This window comes from Apteryx mantelli, chromosome 2 (genome assembly GCF_036417845.1).
Source record: "Apteryx mantelli isolate bAptMan1 chromosome 2, bAptMan1.hap1, whole genome shotgun sequence".
NCBI lineage: Eukaryota > Metazoa > Chordata > Aves > Apterygiformes > Apterygidae > Apteryx > Apteryx mantelli.
The window spans coordinates 155,141,672-155,167,092 of record NC_089979.1 but is presented as its reverse complement, the minus strand read 5'-3'; the positions used below and the strand labels follow the sequence as shown (position 1 = coordinate 155,167,092).

The 25,421-nt window shown below is 37.4% G+C and overlaps 1 protein-coding gene across 7 annotated transcripts in view; it reads right to left on the bottom strand.

Annotated features, from left to right (window-relative positions):
* Nucleotides 1-16,014: 16,014 nt before the first annotated feature.
* CREM (cAMP responsive element modulator) overlaps nt 16,015-25,421 on the bottom strand; it is a 32,341-nt gene continuing 22,934 nt past the window's right edge. For 5 of the 7 annotated variants that reach the window (XM_067291895.1, XM_067291896.1, XM_067291897.1 and 2 more), the window contains 2 exons: nt 18,362-18,518; nt 16,904-17,137 (listed from right to left, as the gene is read on the bottom strand). In XM_067291895.1, coding sequence (XP_067147996.1) covers nt 16,993-17,137; nt 18,362-18,518 — 302 coding nt within the window. In that variant the 3' untranslated portion in view covers nt 16,904-16,992. Of the gene's footprint in view, nt 16,737-16,903; nt 17,138-18,361; nt 18,519-25,421 lie in introns of those variants that run through there. The other 2 variants (XM_013949343.1, XM_013949335.1) reach the window with 1 other exon arrangement.

The following is a 25,421-nucleotide window of genomic DNA, read 5'->3' as shown; positions in this document are numbered from 1 at the left end:
CAGCATTTGCTGTATATACCAAGCATACTCACTTCTTTTTGCCCATGAAGCCTGGGAAATGCTACTTTATGTTCTCTGTCAAGGCATTCCATTTATTCTTTTCATTTTACACAGCAAGGAAAGAGGCCCTCTTTAAGTACCTGTATCTTAGTTATATTATCATCATTCACATCTATGAAGACTCTCACACACGATACGAACATTGCTGAACAGTGGCTACCTTGGCTCCTACAATCTGTATGTATGTGCAAAATTGGTACAGATTAAGAAAAGTAGAAGAGTAAAAGAAATATTCTTTGGGGAAAAAAAAGAATATTTTTAGAATTAAAACTTTCCATCTACAGTGCAATTTTGGAATATCTAAATATAACTTTCTGCCTTAGTCAATTTTCTGTTGGAGAACTTGGATGAAGCTGTGTAAGCCACAGGTTGGAGCCCTAGCTTGGCCTATAGCCCTGGGGCAGAATTCTCCACAGGGGCATTTCCCCATGCTCGAGTATGCACGAGTTCACCTCCAGTCTTTGTCCAGTTTAGGGCAGATCTCCAAAGTCAGAAGGCAAGGTTCACAGCAGAAGTGGCTTCATTGGTGTAATTAGCTAGTGAGTCAAAGGGAATGAGACTGAGGCTACTCTCCTGCAAAGGGTAAGATGGAAAAATCATGCCTGTTCCAATCAAAATGCGATTTTTATAAACAGGGGATAGAATTCTAATCAGGGATGCCTGAGAGCAATGCAAGCTAGCAGACTCTGGTGGTACAAAACCTAATCTCACTGTAGGACAAGCGCGTTCAAACACCTGGCCTGAATAAACACAGAATTCAGCTCTCTCTCAACCAGAATAAGGCCTGAAGCAGAGCAATATTGCACAGCTTGGGTTAGTGCATTTCACACAATATCCATAAGATGCAGGACCAGTAGAACAGAGTTCTGGGCTCAAGTTTCTGCACATAAAGATGTGCTGTCTTCATTAGCAACCTAACTCAGCTGAGCTCCAGTGTGATTTCTAGAAATTTTTTAGACAACTAACTGTGGCCAAGCATTGTACAGGAAGCTCAAGCACCAAACTAAGGTATCAAGATTTCACTGGTGGCAAAGCATTTCAAAGTTATTTGTGACCTGGCCAAGCACTTGTTGAATATAATAAGAATAGGAACTAGGTTGCATATTCAAAGATTTGAGATTCTGAAATCAAAGAAATAAACTTCACCAGGAGAGACGCGTATATTCCACTAAGTACTATTCAATATGCACTTACACTAAGCTTATCCTTCAAATCCCTGTATGTAATGAATAAAACACATCAGAGAGAGGCAGAGAAGACTTTTTCTGATCAACCTCTTATTTTGAAATGCATCTTAATTCCACAGCCCTGATTTTTCATCAGAAGTCCAAGGAGAACAGAAGCGTTTTCATGATGGAGCAGACACTATAATCACCTAGCTTCACTTCCTGCATTATGGATGTCAGATGTAAATTAAAGGGAGCTCACGGTATCGATCCAGTTCCCAATAAAGAATATCCTGTTCACCTAATTTTAAACTTAGAGTTCATTTTTGTGAAAAGCATTTAAAGAGGCTGAATGAGCCATAAACCAGATGGCATCTTCATCATGCCCATTGGTCTCTTCAGGTCAAAAGAGGCCAATGGAAGATACCACAGGCAAATTTGATGTTGTTATATCTACTCCACGATTTTATTCTCCTGGGCTGCCAAGTCAGAGCTTTCACTGTCATTTTGTGTTTGGCTTGAGGGGTTTTGGTTGGTTGGTTGGTTGGTTGGGGGTTTGCGCATGTGTGTGCACACATGTGTGTGTGCACATGCATGTTTCAAATAAAAGAGCTGAAGCATATTCCATCACAAAGCATTTTTAGCCAGTTGTAGTTTTGCAGTTATAAAAGGCAGTGGGAGGCAGTTGCCTTTGTCACTACACAATTTCCTCTGCAGAACCAAGGGAAAATCATTCCTGAAGAAAGCATCGAGGTGCTGATGGGTTGCAAGTAGAGATTAACTCTATGTGGGATTTTCTGAGGGAGATGGACTTTAAGCAACTAAGGATCTCGGTTCTGTAACACTTATGTCATTAGTACTTCCACTATGGATTTCAGTGAAAAGACAGAAGCCCTACGCTTGCTGTACATATATGCCAGAACCCTGCTATGCTTGTAATTAAACTATGTGGACCATTTTCAGGGAAAACTTCCTCCATAACAGCCTATTTCAATGGGGTAATTTTTTATTTCTGTATCTATATACACAGAATATCACCAATCAAAAGAGATACTTTAACAGCATTGCTACCATACCTCTTAGTACAAATCAGTTTGATTCCAACCTGCCACATTGTGTAAGTAAACTCCATAAAACAGAATGATTAGATATAGAGGATATAATTCACAGAAACTGCAGGAGCACAAGACAACCACTGGACTCCTGGTAGGATTGCACAGGTCATAAACGTACAAACGCAAAGACAACATCCATAACTCAGCTCTGTGTGAGTAAAGGATATTTCTGTATATTTTTGGAAAGACTGAAAGCATACCCTTAAATACATGATAACAAAAAGATTTCTGGCTGCGCAGAGAAGTAATCACATGTCCTAAAGCTGTCAGCATCAGTTGCAAGTAGTATTGCAAATGAAGACAAAAATAACTTCAAACATTTTCAGATCTGCACTGGTTATTAATTTATGTTATTCATCTGAATAGCTTTTGAAGTTGTTATCTGGAATCCAAATAAACTAATAATTATTTGGGTTAGACTACAGATTTAGGTTGGAAAACTTTATTTCAGTGTACAACTTGTACACTGTACAATGTTCAAGTTTAAACCTTCCTCCTCAACAACAAAAAAAATCTTGTCCAGAGTTAGAATTTATATTGTGAGACTCTTTCATGGTTAACAATGAATTCTCATTTATGCACAACTGCCACCACAATTAATTTACTGACAATCCCCAGGGCACTTTAACAAAATAGCTTGACTGCACTTTAGAATCTTCTGCTGAAATTGGGTATTTTGAATTTGACTCATTCCCAAACAGTAGCAGAATCATGTGTTAGTTTAAACCTTGTTTGTATTCTTATGCAATTATCCCAAACTATTTTTCCTCTGTAAAGATCCATTAAAATGTTTAATTCCAGAATATATTCAAAAGGTTAACAACTACTCAGGAATAATTAAATTTACTAAACCATGTGTTGTGCTAAATGAGATAAAATATGTTATCTACTAAGGAAGAGTAAAGGAAAGAGAAATAAAATAATTGTTTACATTTATCTAGCACTTAGTAGCCAAGAATACTTTGTACTTTAGACTTGTGTAAGTATTTCTATCCACATTCACCAAAGTAGAGAAATTCATGAGAAGAGATGACAAGTTATTTGACAAAACATATTGCAACAAGCTGCAGGCCAGATCTAAAGAAACAGATATCTTAGATATCTAAAATGGGATTTAGACTGAATTTAGCTGCCTCTGCTCTTTATACCAGCATGACTACAGTTCTGCTCCTGTTAGTATCTACAAATTCTTCCAGTCCTCATAGGGCTGAGCTGCTTAAACAAAACCTAAGTTCCACAGGGGGTTTAATCAGCTCCTGAGTTGCAAAATGTACCTTGTGCTTTCAGATCAAACTTGGCATGTGAAGCTGATGGGGCTATTACTACTCTTTAAAATGACATAATCCATGATTGAGATGGTTATAGAGCATCTTCTGTGATACAGAACCAGAATTACTCTCCTAGATGTGCGGGACTCACATTCAGTTCCTCCTCTGTCCAAGAAGATTCAAACTCACCTCTCCTAGGAAGAGCCTTTACCTACCGCACTAGTCAGGGTTCGTGTCAGAACAGTGGTGCACAGAGAGCAATCCATTCTCCATTTCTTTATCAAAGCTGTTCCTCGCTGAATTTTTTCTTCAAGGTAAAGATCTGTCCAGAGAAAGCTCGGGTACTGATAACCTTGATGTGGGATGTAACTCAGCTAACTTTAGCTATAACCCTCTCTTCTAAGCTTGATTCTGAACTGCTTATATATTCAGCAGGAAGAATTCAGCCCTTCAGCAAGGGCAAATCATCCCATCCTTAGAGAGCTGTGGACTGCACTGTGAAATGCTGTGAGTTATTCCACTGAAAGAGAGAATCGGAGTGCTAGGAATTAGATTACAGCTTTTAGATGCCTACTGGTAGATAAGGCAAATATTACTTCCAGCTATTTACAAACTCTCCCAAGAGTCTGGAGGAAGAAGTCTTGGATTTTCCATTCCTGCTCTCATACCATCTGTGAATTTTAGTTACATATTGTGTAGGAGGCCCGAGCACATAAACAAAGACATCTAGATTCCATACTCAGGACCAGATATCTAGAACTTCAACATTGCAGCAATTTATAGTTTGATCTAACTATAGGTATCATTCTTGGTCTTTTCGTCTGGCCCTTAAGGTAATGCCTACCTCTACTAAAATTATAAGAAACCAAAACTGGGGTTCATGAGTGCCGTTGCAGTCCTTTTGGGTACCTTCAGTGTGGAATACCCTTTAAGGTTTTAGTATTAATTTGACTCCCTCTAGTGCATCATCACCACAGAGTCTGAAATAAATGTGCAGCTCAAGTTCTAGATGTGAAATACTTCTTTGGCCAGTTCCGCTTCTCTCGGAAGAGACCTGTTCAGCCCCATGAACTCTGAATGATAATCAGGCCTAACACTCCAGACACCTCATAACATATCATAACACTCCTACTGCATATTTGGCTAAGACAGTAGATACTATTATTTTTCCATCATGTTTGTTCCAGTAAAGCCCTTTATTTTGCCTCAAGTACCTACTTTTTTTTTTTTCCTCTCTCTCTCTTTTTTTTTTTTTTTTTAATTTAGACAAATGGGTTCCAAGAAAAGACAACTTCAGTCTTCTAGTTTAGCATCTGTTGGTTCACCTGGAAAAGCTGCTGCCAGGTCCAAGTAGGCTTTCTCCTGCAGTTATTGACTGATGTGAGCAAACAAAAGCCCCTGATTTGGGCTAAATGTCACATACCAACTATCAGGTGATCATGTATCAGCTATGCTCCCTGTATTTTTGAATACTTTTTATCTTGCATTATATTGCTAGAGGTTCAGAGCAGATGAATTCATCAGGAATCTAACCTTTAATGACATTTAAAATATATGTAGCCACTGTGCTATGGAGAGACTTTATTCATTCATAAGTTTATTTATCAAGTACTTATTTTAAACCTCAGCTGCTGTTTTTACAACATTTCTCTGAATTACTATAAAGGTAATGTTTTATTGTGATAGGATTATTTTTATATCAGCAATTTCATTAAGTGTGTTTCACTTTACTGGGCATCTATCCAAGATCCCAGATAACCGTAATCTCTAAAAAGTGACCTACATACTTAACCATTGTGCCATTTCATAAGGGACACTAATTGACTTGTATTTTCTGTTTGATCTATATGCAATTTCCCTTGTACAACTGCATAAATTATAAATTAGTCAGACAATTTTGATCTGTACATGAAGATTTTTCCAAGAGTAATTCAGCCAGATAAAATTAAGTCAATATTCTAACCAAAAATTAAGTTTACACTGACACTGTTAAGTGTGTTTTCCTTTGTCCCAACTGTAGCAGGTCTATATACATCTAACCTCCATGTAAACCCTAGTTGTAGTTTCTTATAATTTTAGTAGAGGTAGGCATTTGAATGAGAATTTTTACATAGAGAGTCTACTGTAAGCTGAGTCTTTTACATTCTTTATATTGGCAGTATAGATGAAATTTCCTATTTTCAAACCCTTCACAGGGTGCAGTAGGGCAGGTGGGGGGATGCTTTGGCCAGATTTAAGATCTTCTGTGAAACTTTAGAGCACAGTTTTGACATTAGTATTAAGGGGGAGCCCTTCTTGCTGGGAGGAAGCTTCTCCTACCTTCAATGAAACATATACTCAAATTTGAGCTGATGCCTTCTTTTTTAACCTCAGTAGGTTTGGAAAAGCTCTTTGACCTCTCTTTAGCCAATTCCTTAGTGTGAAGTGCATAGGTTAAAGTATAACAAAGTCCATTGCCAAAGGTGGAAACTGACAACTTTTCTGCAGAAAAACGCCAACTTGAGCATTTTTACCTAGGCCAGCTTGGCCATTAAACTCTGCTGCAGCAGCCACCACTCCAAGACAAGACTTTGAAAGAGAAGCTAAAACAAGTCAATAGAAGGTGATCGTTGCAGGAATGAGAATAACTTGTGCAAGTTTTCTTATAGCTGGTTTTGAGTAAAGGTCCAGTAAAACGTAGAGGGTCTGTTTTCAATCATTTATTAAGGAAGACTGCAGTGTGCCACTGTAGTATGGCTCTGACCTGAGCCCTGCAGATACTGCAATACATATTTTCACTAGTTGTTTCCCCTCTCCCCCAAATGTCTTCAAGTAGGACAATGAGACCTCGACTGTTAGTAAAAGAGCTCAGCTGTATTATGAGGGAAAATTCATTCCTGATCCTTAGGGCACTAATGGCAGATGCAGGATACCAAGCAGAAGAGAGCATTTCCAGGGCTAAAATATTGGCTACAGAAATTGAGCATTTATTTCTTCCATTCCGGAAAGAGAGGGCTTTGTCTATAAAACTGAAGTCCGAAACTCTGTCTATAAAACTGGTAAGTATACTTGAATAGCAAGAGCTAATGTTAAATGTTGTTTGAGCATAAAGTTTCTAACCTCAGGAATAATCCAATATGAGGAACAGATACACAATCAGGTCTAATATTTGCCAGACCAATTGTGTGGGAAACAGTTGGGACATCGAATTAACTTTATAAGGATTGCAGTCACAAACTACAGTGCAAGTGGATACAAACCCCTCCAAACTGTCTCAGTTACAACACAAACTTTAAAAACAGTTTTAAACTGTAACCAATTTAACATTGCATTTATAACTTAAAACTGCATGATACTAAAAATTGATTTAATGTTAACATTTCATTACCAATTAATTAAATTACATAAACATTTAAATGAACCTCTTACTCAATAGGAACAATTCTGAAACAATATCCTTTCATTTCTCATAGTGCAGGACCATAAATTTACCATATAGATTCATCTATTGTTCTAAAACCTGAGCTCACATCTCATATATTTGATCAATTCTCTTTAATGAGAAAAAAAGTTCTATTTAGGAAATCAGTTCAAGCATCATAGGAGTTATGGAAAAAGTACTACATGGCTTTGTATAGAGCACTGATGGAGTCTATGCACAGAGGGAGTCACTTGCACACATGACTATGGGATGGGATACTACATATTCACAGTTGTAAAGCAGAAACAAGCAATTTATGTATTTATTAGAAAAGGGAAATTATCCAGCTGGAAGAATGAATATTCTCCATCACTGCCTTTACCTCTTCTTGCTTCCTATATTCCCTTGTTTTACCCCTGTCTTTCCTAATTCCAAATTTCTATTTCCATATGCCTGGATTAAAATTGCATTACTTCCTTCTCCCTTCACACCATTATGTTTCAAAAGATATTAATGTTTTTTATATTTTGCTCTCGTGACCCAGAATTCATAACTACTGTGCTTCAAGTAACAGTATTTGTAATATCAATTTTTATGTATTTGGATAACATTCTACGATTATTAGTAGGAATATAATCAAGATTAATGAATACTCATTTTGGCTTTCATTAAATAGGACTATCAGTCAGGAAGACTATAAATTGAAAAATTTGTCAATACAATGGTTTTATCTGCAAGAAACAACTATCAAATTATAAATCACTTTCATTACTAGCTGCATATAAACACTGGAGAACAGCAGGAAGATTGAATTTCTGCCTTCTTAATAAACACAGAACACCTCTGGCTGTAGTAATTGAGACCCTCACACACCTGGAAACAAGAAATTCTCTGCTTCCATAATGTCCTTTGGCTGCTTAATCATTATTTGGAAATGAAGTATAGACATCCATCTCCACAAGGTGTCACTGTAAAACAGCTGCAAGAATCTTTTGTTTCACTCTTTTAGACTCTCGTTGTTTCGTGTGTTTTGTTCAGCCCCCTAACCCGGAAGGCCCGAAATGCCTCGCGCCCGAAAGCCGGCAGACACAATTCCCGACTTTCTCTGCTCAAGTTGCTTATATTCAACAGTAACAGCAATGTGTATGTTTTTCTAATAAATTATATTCGTCAAAACTGGTCTATTTTTAAGTTATTTGCCTAGCAGCAGTCTACAAAATCAGCAATAAATGTTAAATCTAAGATAGCATCCAGAAAGTATTTAATCAGGGTACCTTCCATTGCCGTTTAGTCAACTATGGTTAGCTTAGGGAAGAGGCAGAGAACAGCTTCACAGTTTAAGTCTGCAAGACATTTAATATTTTAATAAAAGTGTGCTTTGTCTATAAATGCATATTTACATTTTAAACAAATACGGTGCATTCTACAGAAGTTTGATTGCTCCCCCAAAATACAAATACTTCTGTCAGCAGTAAAACTAATGAAACATCATTTTCTATGGTTCACCTGCATCAGCGGATTCTCCAGAGTCTAACAGGAGAGCTCCAATTAGATTTTCTCATATACAACAATGCTTACGTCATACGTTCAGTAAGTGCATGAACAGCATCTCCCTTTGGCAATCATCTATTTTCATGAAACTTTTCAGAAATCTTTGAGATGTCAATCAAAATAGATCATCAAGCTCAAAACATACTAGAAGAAATCAGACACAAACATGAGTGCATAAGTGTTACTTACAAGATTAATATACCGAGAAAATGAAAATCATTTATGGGAAAGGACACAGAACATAAGGAACAGATATCTATCAGTGAGTAAATATCTGTTAGCAGTAGGGAGATGACTACAGTTGACAATTTACAGAAGACAGCAGAATAGAAACTGGAGGGAAAAGTTTTGAAAAGTTACAGTCTTCCATCCTATGCCTTATACAACAGATCTCTGATCCCTGTATAGACTCCATTGGACCGATTCTTGCACAAAACCAGTACAGAGCTAAGCAAATAAAGGTCTGACATGCAAATACCTGCCCACTTGCATCACTCTGTAACACTATAGCTATTAAAAAAATGTGTTCATTCTACCCTGATTTTTTTCCTCTTCCTCTCTGGCCACGTCATGCAGAACCCATTCCTGGTAGGTGCACTTTAAAAAAACTAATTAGGTTAGGCCTCAAACGAGAGAAACAGAACGTCTCCTTTATGAATCACAACAGATTTTGATTGCCCACTTCTGTCTAGAGTTCTGCAGTTCCAGGCCCACGTCCTGATCTTTTAAGTACCTGAGAATTTCACTGGTAGAGGCAGGTGTGTGATAATTTAGGTATTTTCTTGTTTGCATAGCAGCTGACAGGATTCTGGAAGTTTTTACTTTATACAACACAACTGGAATCTTTGAAAGTCTAGTTCTTAAAAACTGATTTCATCAACAAAAACATCTCAGGAGGCATTAAACTCACCAATGTGTTTGCAGTTCTCTTACTTCAGTAAGACTTAAGGAAAGGTACAGATGTGAGAAATACATTCAGGATTTTTATTCCAGCAAGAAAATTACCTTAATAGAAGCAGCCCCTATGGATTATAGAATAACAGGTCTTAGTGTCCTATTATCTTATTAGGCACTGCCTTACTCCAGATGGGCCTTATGTCATCATACATTTGGATAAGGTAGGGGGTCTCTTCCTACCTCTTATGTTTGTTCTCCAGACTAGCGTTGTTAGCAACTCTGGTGCAGCTTTTACACAGTATAAGCACAACCATATTTGAAAAATCATGGAAATGAGACCACTAAAAGCTTCATTCAAAATAATTTTGAAACCACAAAACAAACAATAGCTTGGCTAGGTAGCAAGACTTCTGAATTGTGACATTTTTATAGTCATAATTCCATTCACAAGATGTATTAATCACACCCGACTCCATTGATATGGCTATTAAAGGAGAGGAAAAACCTCAGCAGTTATCATAACAAAGACACTTCCTTTGCTGTTTTTTCCATTCTAGTCATACATAATACAATGAAGTTATTTTTTCCCCTTAATCTACACATAGCATTCAACTCTCACATTGAGGCTTTGTCCTTACTACAAAACCTTGTGCTTCATAACTATATCCAATGTGCAAGTTGCAATAAGGAAGCTCTATTTCAAAAGTGGGAAACAACAGGAACTTGTGAAATATGGACTAGAAAAGATTCGATAGTGATAGAAAAATAAACTGATTTTTCTACCTGTCTCTGCCAGTCTGCATGAATATTATCAAACTGCCCTAAAACTAAGTAATTTTCTTCAAGTTTTAAATTAAGTGAATACTAGAACTAGCATAACTTTTGTTGGAACAATAAAAACATTGTTATCCCTGATCCAGAAGAACCTCAGAGTGCCTTAAAAAACAACCAGACAAAACCCACTCTTGCACAAGATAATATTTTATACAGGAAGCCTGAGAACCAAAATGCAGCTATTTTTATCATCTGCTTAACAGTTCAGCATCAGCACTCAATACAATCTTGCCATACACACACTCGCACAAAAAATATTAAGTAAGATAAAAAGGTCTGTGGGCAAAATGAAGCAATCCAAAACAGAAGCTGAGCAGGCCACTTCTGGCTTTCTTTTAAGTGGTACCTCATTCAAAAAAAAGAAGATACCACACTGGATTTAGCTCTTACATTTATGTCTGCAGGATAACAGTACAGACCAGTAAATACGTTTGAAAAGAACAGAAAGAAAAACCTGGAAAACCACATGGGAGATGATAAGGCTTGCAGTCCTGAGGTCTATAGCAATACAGTCATTACTGCAAACAGATCTTGTAAAATCCAGGGGAACTAACAATCCAAAAAGACCCTACTCACATACAACATACTTATTTTAATCCCAATTTTCCCAGCTCACAGCACCTTGGGTTATTTTAGACAGTAAAGAGATAGCTCTCTCCTAACACTCTAGAGGTTTCTCTTTCATAACATTGCTCCCCACCCACCTTGTTTAGATGCAGAACAGCTATGACTCAAAGTTGTACCTTAAGAGGAAGCTGACTATTACATTCCTCATCGCCCACAACTCTGGGAGGTTGAAGGCATTCTTGAAGAGACCATTTCCCTGAGCTACATGAAATTGTTTGAGAAAAAACACCCATGCAGTCCTATGTGTATCTTCCTGTAGATCCTCCAGCTATCTGTCTCAAAGAAATTTGGAAACAATTGCATAGATTCAGCAAGGGAGAAAATAGTTTGGTACCAGAGGGATGTAATTTTCTTACAGAAAAAGAATCACAATTAATTCAGCCTTTTTTACTGGTACTGATGAAAATTTTCCTGGCTCTGATAAAACACAGCTTGGGCAGTGTTCAAATTCTCCTTGTAATAAATCAGCTCAGATTCCTTTAACATTTCTGTATTATGGATAATACTGTGTCCAAAAGGAGTTTTTCATTTTTCCTATGCCACACTAAAAACCCTAATGCACAAATCTGAGCTGGAATCAGATTGCTATGGAAATTGTATTGGTATCCAGAGCTCAGAGCCATGTTCTCATTAGAGAAGCAGGTGCTTCCAAGATTTGTCAAAAAGAGATGGTGACAAAACCATCAAATAGGACAATTCAGACAGGACATGCCTTCTCTTTAGTTGTTGTCCATACATTCCTAGCAACCTCTTTTTCTGAGTGTAGAAACAGCAGCAAATGGTGGGAGAAGGCATTAAAACCAACAATGCCCTTGCTACAAGACAGAAGGTGGTTTTGATATTGTGATCTTCTCAGAAAAGAGTTTCCCTTACTGACAGTCATCAAAAGTCTGCGGCTATACATGTTGAAATGAAGAAAGAACCAGATCATCTTTCATACAGAAGAGGACAGAGCAGATGCCTCCACTTCACTTTGGTAGAGCTTCATGGATAACTTGCTGTTCATGGCATCAGACTGGATTGTTGACAGCCAGAAAAATTTCTCAAATAATAACAGGAATTTATTTGTTGGATGGGGTGGGGAAAGCATAGCAAGATGAGTGAGTTTGGTAGGAACGATATCAATTCACTTAAGACCTAAGGCACAGAAAATCTGAAATGAATTCAGGCAGCTCAACACAGGAGCAGCTTTCCTCTTCAACAACTGGGATTAGGGCAAAACTTAATGAGAATACTCATAGAAGAGCTGTATAAGTAAAAAGACTAAGCATTAAACATGTCAAATGCACAAAAATAAGCATGAAGGCCCCTGTACGCTTTCTCTGAAAAGTAAAAGAGATGAAGAATAGACTGAACTGAAATCTCTTCTCTTCTGTTGCATGGGAGGAGTAACTTGGCAGTTTTATAGTAAAGACTTTTAATGAAAACAAACAACCCACCTCTTTTTTTCTTCTCCCCCCCCTTTACCTTGTGCTGAACACAATAAAATGCTTTATGCAATTATTTAAAACTTGAATACTTAAAAAGTTCATATTTTGAATAATTTGACAGCTAACACTAATAGTCAGTGTGCATTTTAAATGACACTATATTTTTTCAAACTATTGCAGAGTCCAAAGTGAAATTTCAGGTGGAGATTGAAGTTAAAACAAAATTTTGACTTTACCTTTTCTAAACAGATTTCTTTGAACATGACTTGTTATCTGCCAACTGTTGCCCTGATTGCAATGTTCCAGATAAAACAGAGGTGATGAAAGCCATCTGAAGCCTCCTGGTTTGGCAATCCCAGGCAAAGGGGTTTAGATGGAGGGATTTTGTCTCTCACTCCACCCCACTGAGAAAAAGGTGAATGAATGGTAATTTATTCAGGAGCAACTGTTGTTTCTGGAGACACAGTCAGTGTGAATCCTAATGAACATCTCCATATACTTCACTATGTACAAGTATTTTCATGTCCACTGGACTTGTGTGTGCTTCCCCACCCTGCTATGCAAGGGCATAAAGTGCTGAACATGCCTAATCTTCCTTTGATTTTCTTTCTGCCCCTCAATGCCTGGTTCAGCTGAGAATTTAAGAATTAAAATGGGGATAGAGAGCAAGTGCTCACTTGTGTGCGTGTGTGGTACTCACATAAACAAGAACAGCCACTGATACTGTGTTTCCTAAAGTATGTCAGCATAGTTCCTGTTGTGATTGACAGCCGCATCACAAACCTTCCACAAAAGTCCATGGGCAATTTGCATGTTTGTACTGTAGTTTCAAGATGAGACCATTTTAGGGAAGGCAATAGAGCCACCATTTACACAAAAAAATGAGCCTTGACAATCAAAGGGACAGCTTTGCCAGCCAATGCCACTGATGGAAAAGTTCTGAGCTCAGTGTCTGATCCACCTGGTAATTCTCTACAAACAGATTGCTTGGCCTTTGAGCGAATCAAAAGTGGTCACAAAGCGAGGAGACAGACCAAATGCAGAATGCAGTTTCCTCTCTTCCATCAAAATGCATCATCAGGAAAAGATCAGTAACTAATTTAGATAAAAACCCTAAGACTTACCTTATGGTTGAAGTTCAACATTCTCATTATAAACTGACCTTTTACTGGCCTGCTATCCAAGAGGTGGGTGCCATTATACAAACCTAGACAATTTCACTTGGACTGCTAGGCAATACAGCTTCTAAAATGGTGTCAGCGTAATCTCCCAAGACCTTTGACAGCTAAGAGTTCAGACCCCAATCAATTTTAGTTTTATTGCATAGGGAGTAAGAAGTAACAATGAATAGTTCCAGCCATTTTCACATTTTAAGCTCTTGAAGAGGAGCACAAGAAAGCACAGGACATACAGGCACAAATGCAAGCTTGGTGAACAGGAATCCAAAATAAAAATTCTGTTCTCAGTCACAGCATACATGCATCTACTACGGATTCCAAAGTTGACATACATTCAGAAGTATCTTATATGTCACTAAAGTGGCCTATAAAAAAAGTCTCAAATAATGACCTAAAACTTGTGAAGGCTTAATAACTACACAGCAACTTTAAAGAGAAAAATTAAATTGAAGAAAGACTTAGTGTGATTTATTAGGTTTTCTTTATAACCTAAAATTAATTTATATATCCTTGCATATATCCTGTCTATCACTTTAATCCTCTGACGTGCTGCTTGAGCAAAGACCCAGGCTCCAAGCAGTCCTGTTGCACATAACTATTTTGGTGTTATTTCCCTAGCAAACTCCATTGAGGTCATCTTCTGATCTTCATTTAATCTCAGGAAAGCTCTCACAAAGTTTTCAATGTACATCTCCCAAATCAATTCAGAACTGGATTTACTATTATAAGTAACCTACTTTTCCAGTATCAATTTGAAAACAGACTCTTGGCATTTATGCAGACCGCCCTTTGCTCATCTTCAGCAAAGTTATTTCCTTCACCACAAGATGCATCTTGGTTCTAATTTACCAGCCACATACCTTGTTCTTATTTGATCTCACTCCTTCTCACTTTAAAATACACAATGTGCTTTACTAGTTATGTCAACATTATTTCTATACCAAGCTATATTATCAAGAATGAAAGAAGAATAGGTCATAAACATTTCTTTTTTTCCAAGTCTTAGTCTAAACGAGACAGGTTTTGAGCAGTGGACTTTTCTGAAGCAGGATACTTTTCCTTGCTGCAGATAAACATATGAAACAAAGTTTTCCAGAATGACCAAACACACACTTAGAACATTTGGAGTTAAGCTTCCCCTACATTAGGCTTCCCCCCCCCCCCAAATTAATTATTTAAATAAAAGACAGACATTAACCAACTCTTGAATAAGCATTAGCAAATAAATGACTGTAGACTGCACAGATACGGAACAGACAAGGATGCCATCTGTCAAATTTCTAGCTATAGTGAATACCAGATACTACAGAGAAGATGAAACCATAAAAAAAGTTTATACTGGACAGTCATACACCACACACTCAAGTTTCTTTCCACTTAGTTCCAAGTTCCTTGGAGAGTAAGGAGCAATGGTACCTGTAATAGAAAACAGATTCTAGTGACAGAGCCACAACAAGCAATTGGCTGGATATTTTTGTTGCAGTTTATAGAGACTGCTACATGGACCTGCAATTTTTTAAACCAACTGATGTAGTCGTAAGGAAGAGAAAGGAGAGACTGCCTCTTCTTACAAATATGGCCTCACTTAGGTACCTTATGGGCTTTTCAAAAACAATTTGAAAAAAAATCCTATTTCAAATAATTTGGGAAAGTGACAGAAGACCAGATTAAAAAAAGTGTCAGAGTGAAGACTGAGTTAAATGTGAATTCAGTTTAAATCAAGAAGTCTTAGTGACTTTAGTGAGGGCAGGATTCCATCTTTTTTTCCCCCCCCTTATCTTGTAAAGCCAACTAAGCAGGAACCAAGTCTTTCTTACCAACTCATCAGTAAGGCAATGGTGTTGCTAGTTACAGCAAAGCTCCCAAATACTCTGCTCATACACTATACAGACCAATAATCAATTAGATCATTCCTGAATTGAAGAAATACCCAGAAGCAATCTTGTATAAGCACTATTCTTCTTCAAAGCAGAATGGAAAGTTGGCACATGATGAAGTTATCAGAGCTGTAATCTGGTTTAATCAGGGGTTTATTTTTAAATATCTTCAGCTCTCACCTACAGGTTATTCTGAAACTCTGGGAATCAGCAGATATTTACTGTTTATTGGAAAGCTTCCTTCATTAAGTAACCTTTACTTCCTCTTGGAACTTTGCAGAAAGTGTGAAAAGGACTACACCATCATCCTTCACTATAGATAACTGTGTACAGTTGTCCAGAATCTAGAACATGAAGTATTCAGGATGTAAAATTGCATTGTGTTATATAAACCTCTAATAAATCAAATATTTCACAGACTACAGAAGATTTAAGTAAATAGCAGGATATAGCAGAAAGCTTTTTTCAAGTATTTACAATATACTTAGCATCATGTCAAGGAGTTGATATATGCTTTTTTTTTTTTCCTCCTCCCTCCCCTTCCAGACTCTCATAGGCTTTAAAGCATCTCAAATAAACAGATGTTTAAATGAAACCAGACACTACACAGGTTAAACAACATGGTTCTATTAAAAACTATCTTCAACCATGGCACTCCATGACAGCAATACAATACTTTTTTCCACAAAGCAACTAATATAAAAATATGCCATAAAATCATTTGTAGACTAGTATTCTAATACATACATGTAATCATAACATTCTTTTATAAACTCTTTCCTGAGATACCTTGAGTAGTTTGATTTTCTTGTATTACTGGATGCATTATCTTTATGATTCATTTAAAACAACTGTAAAATATTTTGTATGTGCAGGACACTATCAGTAACATGTAAAAAGTAGTAATGTAAATATATGGCAAAGAAACAGCTCTTAGAAATTATGCGCTTTTTAACTTTGTTACATATTTTAACATTTGGCTCCTTGGGAGGTGGACGGGAGCAGCACAGAAAACCTGAAATTAGAGCTAAGATTTGACAAAAAGCAGGAAAGCATTTCAGGAATGTTAGAAGTTGGAATATAATATAAATGACACAAAGAGAAAGCCATAATTCGTGTTGGCTATGTATTGCCTTATAAAGTAATCGGACATATTTTAGTCAGTTCACAGTAAAATAAATATTTCTACTAATCTGTTTTGGAAGAGCAAATGTCTTTTAGGGTTTCAAGCTCCTCTATAAGTTTCTTGTTCTGAACTTCTAGCACTGCAACACGACTCTCCAGACATTTTATGTATTCTTTCTTCCGACGTCGACATTCTTTAGCAGCTTCCCTGCAAAAAGCAGAAGTAAAAAGTGCAAACAAAAAAGCCATTTGCATGCTATTAGAAAGCTCAGCAGAGTATGGAGACTATGACTGAATTCCAAATTTTGGAACATCTCCCAAATCAGTCTAAAAACACTAAGCAAAACTGGGTTCCACAAGGGCCTCAAGTGTCTCTTTCTCAAGTTCATATGGCAATCTGTAGAATTGCTTCCTCTCATGCCTTGATTAAAGTTCGTAATAAACAAGGTCCAAATGAAAGACAGTTATTCTGCTTTATGACAATAAAGATCTTTGAGGGCCTTGAGTTCCTCAATGAGAGTCTTGTTTTGGTTTTCAAGCACAGCCACACGATTTTCAAGACATTTGACATATTCTTTCTTCTTTCTGCGACATTCTCTGGCAGCTTCCCTGGAACCAATACAAGGCAAATGACTACAGGAACAGCCACAGTATGGCAAAGACTGGATAAATGAAATTACCTTCAATCCCTACAGTTCCATAATAACGACAACCACCACCAATTGTTGGATTGCACAAACAGAACAGCAGATAACAGCCATAAACAATAACATGGTTAAACAGCAAACTTAAAACAACTGAAAACTTGAAACAAATTCAACACCAACCAAAACAATGATGGAATTAATACACAGATGAACTGAGAAAAACAGTGAGAAAAAGATAATATGTAGGCTTGGACTGTACTAAACAGAGTCCACTCCTTTAACATTTCAAAACATAGGTTGTCAAGTTACAAGAATGGAACTTTCCAACATGTGATATGAGAGATGGCTTAGACACTAGTGTTAAAACTGAAGAGAGGAGAAACTAAAAGGGACGCACAACAATGCAGCAATTCTTATGAGTAATTTAAAGTAAGGACAGGCATGAGAGCAAAGCAATACCATGAATTCAATCATAAGGCAAGTGGCTATTCAATGTATCTGCATATCAGACTATTTCTTTTGGAAGGCATAAATCTAACTTCCATTGATGTCAGCAGCAGCTATGCATTTAAAAAGAAAAAGCCCTCTAAGAGCAGTTAGAAAAAAGCACAGAGAAAGACAGATGTTTACTGCATACAGTAAAATCCATGCCAACTAATTAGAAAATATACAGCCACCTCACACAATATGCTAAATGACACACCTATTTAAATCAAAGTAGTACTACACAGTAACTTATCCTGAGAACCAGCTATTTAAGAAATTCCATAACTATCATTCAATTCTAGGATAAGTCATCTTCACAGTATTATTAATGGGCAGCTGCCAATGAGATCCCATGCTGGTCATTTTATTATCAAGTGAAAAAATTTGTTCAACAATAAGTATATCTCTAGATCATCTCAACGATGAGCAGTAATGGACACAACTAACACTGATTTTTGAATTATCATAATATTTCAGAATTAAAAATCCACGGAGACAAGGACAGCTCTAACTTCCCAGGTTTGATTAACAGCCACTGCTCACCAGTGCTGTAAGAATGTGGGAGGACTGAAGACATAGAATGGATTTCTTGCCTTCCCTTCCTCAACCATAGGCAGTGGCTCATGACTTTAAGAAGAAAACTCTACTAGAGTATTTTGGTTTTTTGCAACACTGACTATTAATTGTAACATAGTCTTACCTATTTTTCATAAGTCGCAGTTCTCTCTTGCGTGTTGCCTCTTCTGCTAGTTGCTGAGGGCTATGCAGGGTCCCTGGTGAGGCTGCCATTACCACTCCCTGAGGTAAGGCAGTGGTGGGAGTTCGAATCTGGTAAGCTGGCATGTCTCCAGTGGCAGCTGTAAAGAATCATATTTTAAACATTACAGCAAAAAAGAACTATGCAAAAGTCTCCCTGGAAATAACAGATTTCTGTTGATGTATTATCCAGGGTCCCTATAACTCAAAATATCTCCCAGGCCTGTAATGTCATATTTGTTATCTCATCAGCTTTTATTTCTACCCTGTAAAATTAGCTGTCTACCTTGCTCTAGCATGCGGTCCACCAGCCAGATCAAGCCTGTGAAAGCTTCCACGTAGCTCTTCTAAGTACAGGGAAAGCTGTTTGAGAAATATTGTCAAAACATCCACATATTTATTTGCTGCTTGCACAAAAAGATGCTGCTGCTGCAGCCACTGAGAGTCCACTCAGCCACCACTGTCCTCTAACAGATGCTTCAAAAGCAACCTGTCTCCCCTTCCCTGTAACAGCAACAGTACTGGCCTTACTGACTCTCCTTCCTTTATGGCATCTGTCTGGCAACCTTAGGAAAAAGTGAGAGCTACTGCTGCCAAAAGGAAGAGACAAATGCTCATGGGGAACAGAAATACGTTCCTTGAGCAGGAGGCCCACAAATAGGATGCTGCTGCATTAGCGGGCAAGAAGAGGTGGTAGCTGTTGCACAGGAAGGGGTGTAGCTACACAGTAAATTGGAGTCCAAAAATTCAGATTCAGCTCCTGAGCCTGCCAATTTTGAGCTTTCCCAAGTTAAATGCAGATTTGAAATCTGACATGTAATTTGGAAACAGTATCTTTCTGATGCTCTCACCTTGTTTCTATATTTATTTCTAGGATACTTTGTTCCTATGAAATGTATCCTCAGCTTTAAAACAAAATTGTGAAAGTCATAAGGAAGTATATCTGGGTCTTTCTGACACAGAAAAATCAAACAAAAAATGCATCCTGATTAAAATTATAAGCAAGTACTTGCCTATTAATTTCCATAAATATTTCATATTTTTGCAGAACAAAACTTCTATTTTCCTCATTAAAGCAACTGGATATAAAAGATCAAATTTCAGGGTCTGTTATGTTATACATAATTTGTACTTTAATTCTTTAAAGCAATACTCAAATAATGGAAAAACTTAGAAGGATAAAATATAGACAAAAGCGCTATTGGGAGGCTGATGGATAGAGCAGTAAAGAGACAAAAGTCACCTACAGGTGAAAAAAAACCCCAACCTAAACATAGTAATAAATTTCTATTCACACTACTCTCTGAGAAAATTTCATGCAAGTACTTCACTAATTAAACAGAAAAAATAGGATCAAGCTGTGTTTAGACTACAGTTCTCCACAGACGTGTTCTGAAATCATTATCTGCTTAAACAATTTGCAGCTCCCCCCTCTTGGCTGTGTGGGTAAAAGTGTTTGTGGAATTACAAGATGAGCTGGACCACCGAACTGACCTAAGTTAAAGATAATCCTTGAGGGACGGGGGTGGGAAAGAGGAATCACCTGACGATGGCCTTGCGAGGACAAACAGGCAGACACCATGAACTTAGATCTTTGTCTTCTTGCATAGCTATAATAGAATCACTTAACCCTCGATTCGGTTCGCTGCTTATGTTAGCAGCCCTGCTTATGTCAACAGGACAATACATCAGCTCACTATTTATAAAAACAGAATATTAGAAATTCTTTAGCCTCATCTTGACTCTATGGCAAGAACTACCTTTTTCTATCTTTTTTCACTAAAAAAAAAAAAAGAAAGAAAAAAAAAGATGTTTTCTCAGCTTGCATTAGCTATAATGAAGCATAAATCCAAGTAAAATCACGCAGTCTGTACATCAATTTAAGGAGAAAGAAGGTCATGTCAACCTGGGGTCACCAACTACTTTGTTATCTTTGCTTGATTTACACTCACACGTTAGCCAATAGCACTTATTGTTGCTGCTGCTAAGAGGACTCGGTGCCACAGGTACCTGCAACAGGCTCACCAAAACCGAGCCCCTATCTCAGCTGGGATCAGCAAGCACTGCTGTAAGTAGCAACATGTTTTAAGACTAGTTTGATGAGGTTCCCATAAGGTCTGTCCCTGCCTAACAGTTGGCTCACTTAAAAATCTACAAGTATGGTAGGAGAGGCAAATAACTGTTTTGGTCATACAAGTCTACCTAACCCAGACATAGCTGTTAAAAAGAAGGACTAAGCATCTTTTAACTGTGCCATAGTAAGTGCTTTATCACAGAATAAATGACATTAGTGCAAATTATCACTAACTCTGCAAAATTTTTTGTATAATACCTCAAAAAGTTGCAATAAAATGCTGTTTCCCCTGAAAAATACATTGGGAGAGAAGAAACAGGCTTTAACAGAAAGGATACTCTAGAAGAAAATTCGTACTGTCCTAGTCCATTAGTGTACCCATATGCTGCAGCAATCAAGCATCGGGGCCCAGGGGGGCGGGGGGGGGAGAGAAAGAGAGAAAGAAAAAACACACACACACACACACCACACCACCCCGATCCACCCTGCCAGGCCTCTGAAATCACAGAGGATATCTGTTTCTAATGAAACTCCATGGAGTTTTAAACGCATTCCTGCAAATGAGACATAGGACTGAGACTGTTAACAGCAATTTTAGTCGCCTTTTGTAGAGGTAATTTACAGCCAGTGATTTTTTTCTTGAACAAAACCACAGAAAAATTGAGATTGGTAAACTGCATGCATGTGTTTGTCCTAAGGCATGTTTAGAAGTATTCATAATACTTTCACAATGGCTATCATGGCTTACGCTTTTGCAACACATCAAGTCTGCAACCAACATGCAAGTCAAGAGAAGAAAGCTGAGAACCACAACAAAACTGGAGAAGGTCTACTCCCCTAACTCATCACCCCAGGCCAGTTACTTTCTTTCTCCTTAAAATTGCAAAAGAGTAAAAAGTCATTCAAAAAACTTGAAGGTTTGAGTTCAGGCTTACAAAATGAAAGTTACTAACAAGAAGAAAAAAAAAGAAAAAATAAACTCAGACAGCTAAATCCAGAAGAGTACAACTACCCTTGCAAATTAAGCTCAGAGAAATTAACAAAATGAGTAAATTATGAGAAAATCCCACCACCTTATATCAGCAGGTTCTTGGGGAAAACAACTTGCTGAACACTAGAGAGCACTCCTGCACTTGAATTCTTCCACTAGCCAGGAGAAAAATCTGATACATGCTATGTATTAGTGTATTTATTCTCCTCTCCTGTGAGTCACGATGATGGGACTAGCTTATCAAAGGGTTTTAAACTTCACCACTAAACTGGCTAAGCAAGGCATGAATCATTATTCCTTTGAGCATAAAAATCAGGAAACATGGACTTAGGATACTTATCTTTGGATTAATGAAAAAATACTAAACAGCAATAAGCAGGACGTCGATACCAGCTGCAAGTCAGCTAACATTACAGATCCGCCGGAGGGGATTGACGAAGCAGAAAGGAACTGACTAAATCACAGCATGACTTGGAGCTGACGTCAATGTGTATCTTGTTTGGAGTTTAACTTTTCCAGTCCCCTACTGCAACATGATTCCAGGAAATCTAATGACGTCAGCCTTTTGAACTCAATTAGCTGAGGAACAGACCATTTTAACAGTGTAGGAGAAAATAAGCAGGCATTTCAACACTCGAAATTATTGCTCTTTCAAATCTGTTTGTATTCACCATTTTCTCTAGCAATGAAAGCATAAGGGTTTATTTATACTACTAAAACAATGCACACCTTTCTTCTTACAGCTATGCTTAAGTCTATTTTAGCTTATCAAGTCTGAAGAGTTTACTGCTAAACCTAAAAGCAGCATCTTTTTTACAAAAGAAAAAAACATAATTATAAAGATAGCCACATACATCTCCACAAAAAAAGAAGGATTTAAAAGAAAACTGGTGGATTTTTCAGCAAAATCCTGCATCAAGTAGTAAAGATTAGTTATCTGAATCAACTTGTGCAAGAATTTTCATGCTCTAACAGTGATTTTTTTTAAAGAAAACTGTTAAAATTACACTGATATCCCACACTGACTAATTATAATCAGATCTATTTATGCCAGTTTTCAAAGATGAAAGAGTTACAGCAACAAGTTCAAAGGAAAATGTCACAAATACTAACTAAGCTTAGACATCCAAAAATGTAATGTAAAAGACTAACAGTTTTTTTTTTTTTTTATTTATTTATTTTTTACCTGTTTCATCTCCTGTTACAGCCATGATCAGCTTCTGCACACACGACTCTGCCGTTCCTCTCGCAGAGCTCAGCGTGAACTGTTCCAAACTAGCAAGCATGTGCAGGATTACAAGCAAGAGCACTGACATCACACTGACCTCACTTGCCTACCACTGTCATTAATATGCTCTGTCACTGGAACAGCTCACTGGAACTGCAGCCCAAAGAGAACTCCTTTCTCCCGCAAACCTTTTTTCATGTGTTTGTAAGCCTAGCTTTGTGCTTTTCCTCTGAATTATACAAAAATTTACAGAAAGCATTCAGCACAGAGCTAGCTGTAAAGTCAGACCTGAAGATTCACAGCACTGACTGACAGAAATTACAAAATGACTCCAGAATTCATGAATGAATCAGAATGATAAAAGCATGATTGCATATAAAATAACAAGATTTTAAAAGACACATGTGCAATTGTTTTGGCCAGCATTGGAACAGTGCCACTGAAAAGCAAGGCTCTGCAAGACAGACACGAGACAGGAAAGCTTAATAAGCTCGAACAAATAGGTAAACCAAAGAAAGTCTAAAGCTCCCTAGAAAACAAACAAACAAACAAACAAAATTTCACTTCAGTTAAAAGCTTCAGAAAAGACTGAAGAAAGCTCCAATGGAATAAGACAACTGAAGGCAGTTGTTTCAGATTAAATAGCAGGCAGAACAGTAGCTCTGGGTAAGGGCGACCTCTCCCCCACCCCCTCCTTTTTCCAAGAGAGGTCCAAGAGAGCTGGGTGACTTACTTTGTAGGGGAGAAAACAAACAAAAAACCAAAACCAACCCCTTTGGTTTAACAGAGTTACTCCTGATTTACACCACCTTAAGTGAAATCCGATTCAGACCAACAGTCCAGGCACTGCTTTGTATATATGGCATAGTAAACAACATCTAAGGCCTTCGTTTGTAATAAGCTAATTTAGACTGGTTAGTCATCAGTTATGAAACTATGCCAAAGAAAGCAATAACGGAAGCATCAGTGCAAAGAAAGAGCGCTCCTGTGATTGCAGGACCACTTTGGGGTCATATCAGCAAAAGATCAGAACTCAAGCACGTAAGAAACAACAGCCACGGACCTCTGAAATATCACTGTTCATATCACTGACTGTGCTATGAAAACACACATAGATCCCAACAGAATAATTCTGATACGACTTCTCTGCACTGTCATTTTCTCTAATATTTAAGCACTCTTCCTTTTTCTCCAGTTAGCAAAAAAGCTCTTAATCTGCATGAGGATACTATCAGGGTATCAGAACTGCCTCTTATTTTGCCTATGAATGTAAACTTGTAGCTAACGAAAGATCACTCAGTTGGATCAACATCTTTGGCCTTTTTATATTAACCCTTTCTCCTACCAGAGGTTATCAAAAAATAGCAAGCACGGGGTTTATGTGATGCCATCCATTATTATGTAAGATTCACCAGCAAATACTTTAGAAAAAAATATAAATACATAAAAAATGCTATCTGAAAGTTTCAGAAACAGATTTTTTCCACCCTAGGACTAATATTTGTTAACTTTTCTGTTTTTATTTTACTTCTGTGATTATTACATATAAAGTTCATATGCTGCCTACTTAGACTCATAAAATATATACAAGTGGAAAGTCTACTAAGCAGAATGTCGCTTTCCTTGCTATCATGATACAAGATGTACAGTTAACTACAAAGTGTACATAAATGACAACTATATTCCTACAGACTTTCTAACATATCCATTCAGACCACTTGACCTCTAATAAGGATGTAGAAACTTGTGTATCCAGTTAATTCTTTGTCTCACTCCAAAGAGATCAGCCTTACCTCTAACTGCAGAGAAACATTTTCAGGTGCTTTCACTTTTTTTTTTTTTTTAAGATTTTTTCGAAGGATTTTTCAGTATCGAAAGACCCACTATTTAATTGAAATCTTATACCTTTTGATTATCTCCAAGTTCATGCTCACTTACTATTTACTTTATGTTTTATGTATCATTTTTCTTCTATGTCAACAACTATGAACATCACTACAGCACTGGACTTTGTTTGGGCCAAAGGAACAGAGAGAACCACTGAAGAGAACTCAGATTTCCAGTTAAAGCCAACTTCTCAGAGCATGGACAGCGAACAACATCAATTCAGTTAACAGAACCTAGACACTTCCAGAAACAATATACAGCAAGTATTCAGTAACTGTCTCCAAACCCACTTTGAAAGTTTTAATTACAGGCAAGACACCTAACAGACTATACCCCATCAAGTGGTCGAGCTGCTGAAAAAGGGGGGTAGAGGACAGCCTTGAGAAGCCCATACTAGGGGTGCGTAAAGGAGGGCCAGTCAACTAAAATCCCCTGAAAAGCTGCCAGATAGGGTCTCCAAGTTCAGTGCTTCTGAACAGGCTGGTGAGGTTTTAGGAAACAACTGAGGAGCTACTTTCTGCTGCCCCCAGGAGCTCTTGAGCATCAAGCAGTACATATTAAATACTACAGCCAAACTAGGGAGACTGAGAAGCTCTCCAAATTTTTGAGAAAAAAATGTTTATGTACATGTATAGAAGTTATCTCAGATTCCTACTAAAATACACGCACCACAATCACAGTGTGAAATTTGCTTTGCTAAATGTATTCATAACAATGTGTAGGGTATTTACAATAGTTTTTATTATTACTACTTGCTTTACTTAAAACTTTACTGTATTCTCTGCATGATGGAAACTAACTTTTTGTTTTAGAGCTTTTCACAT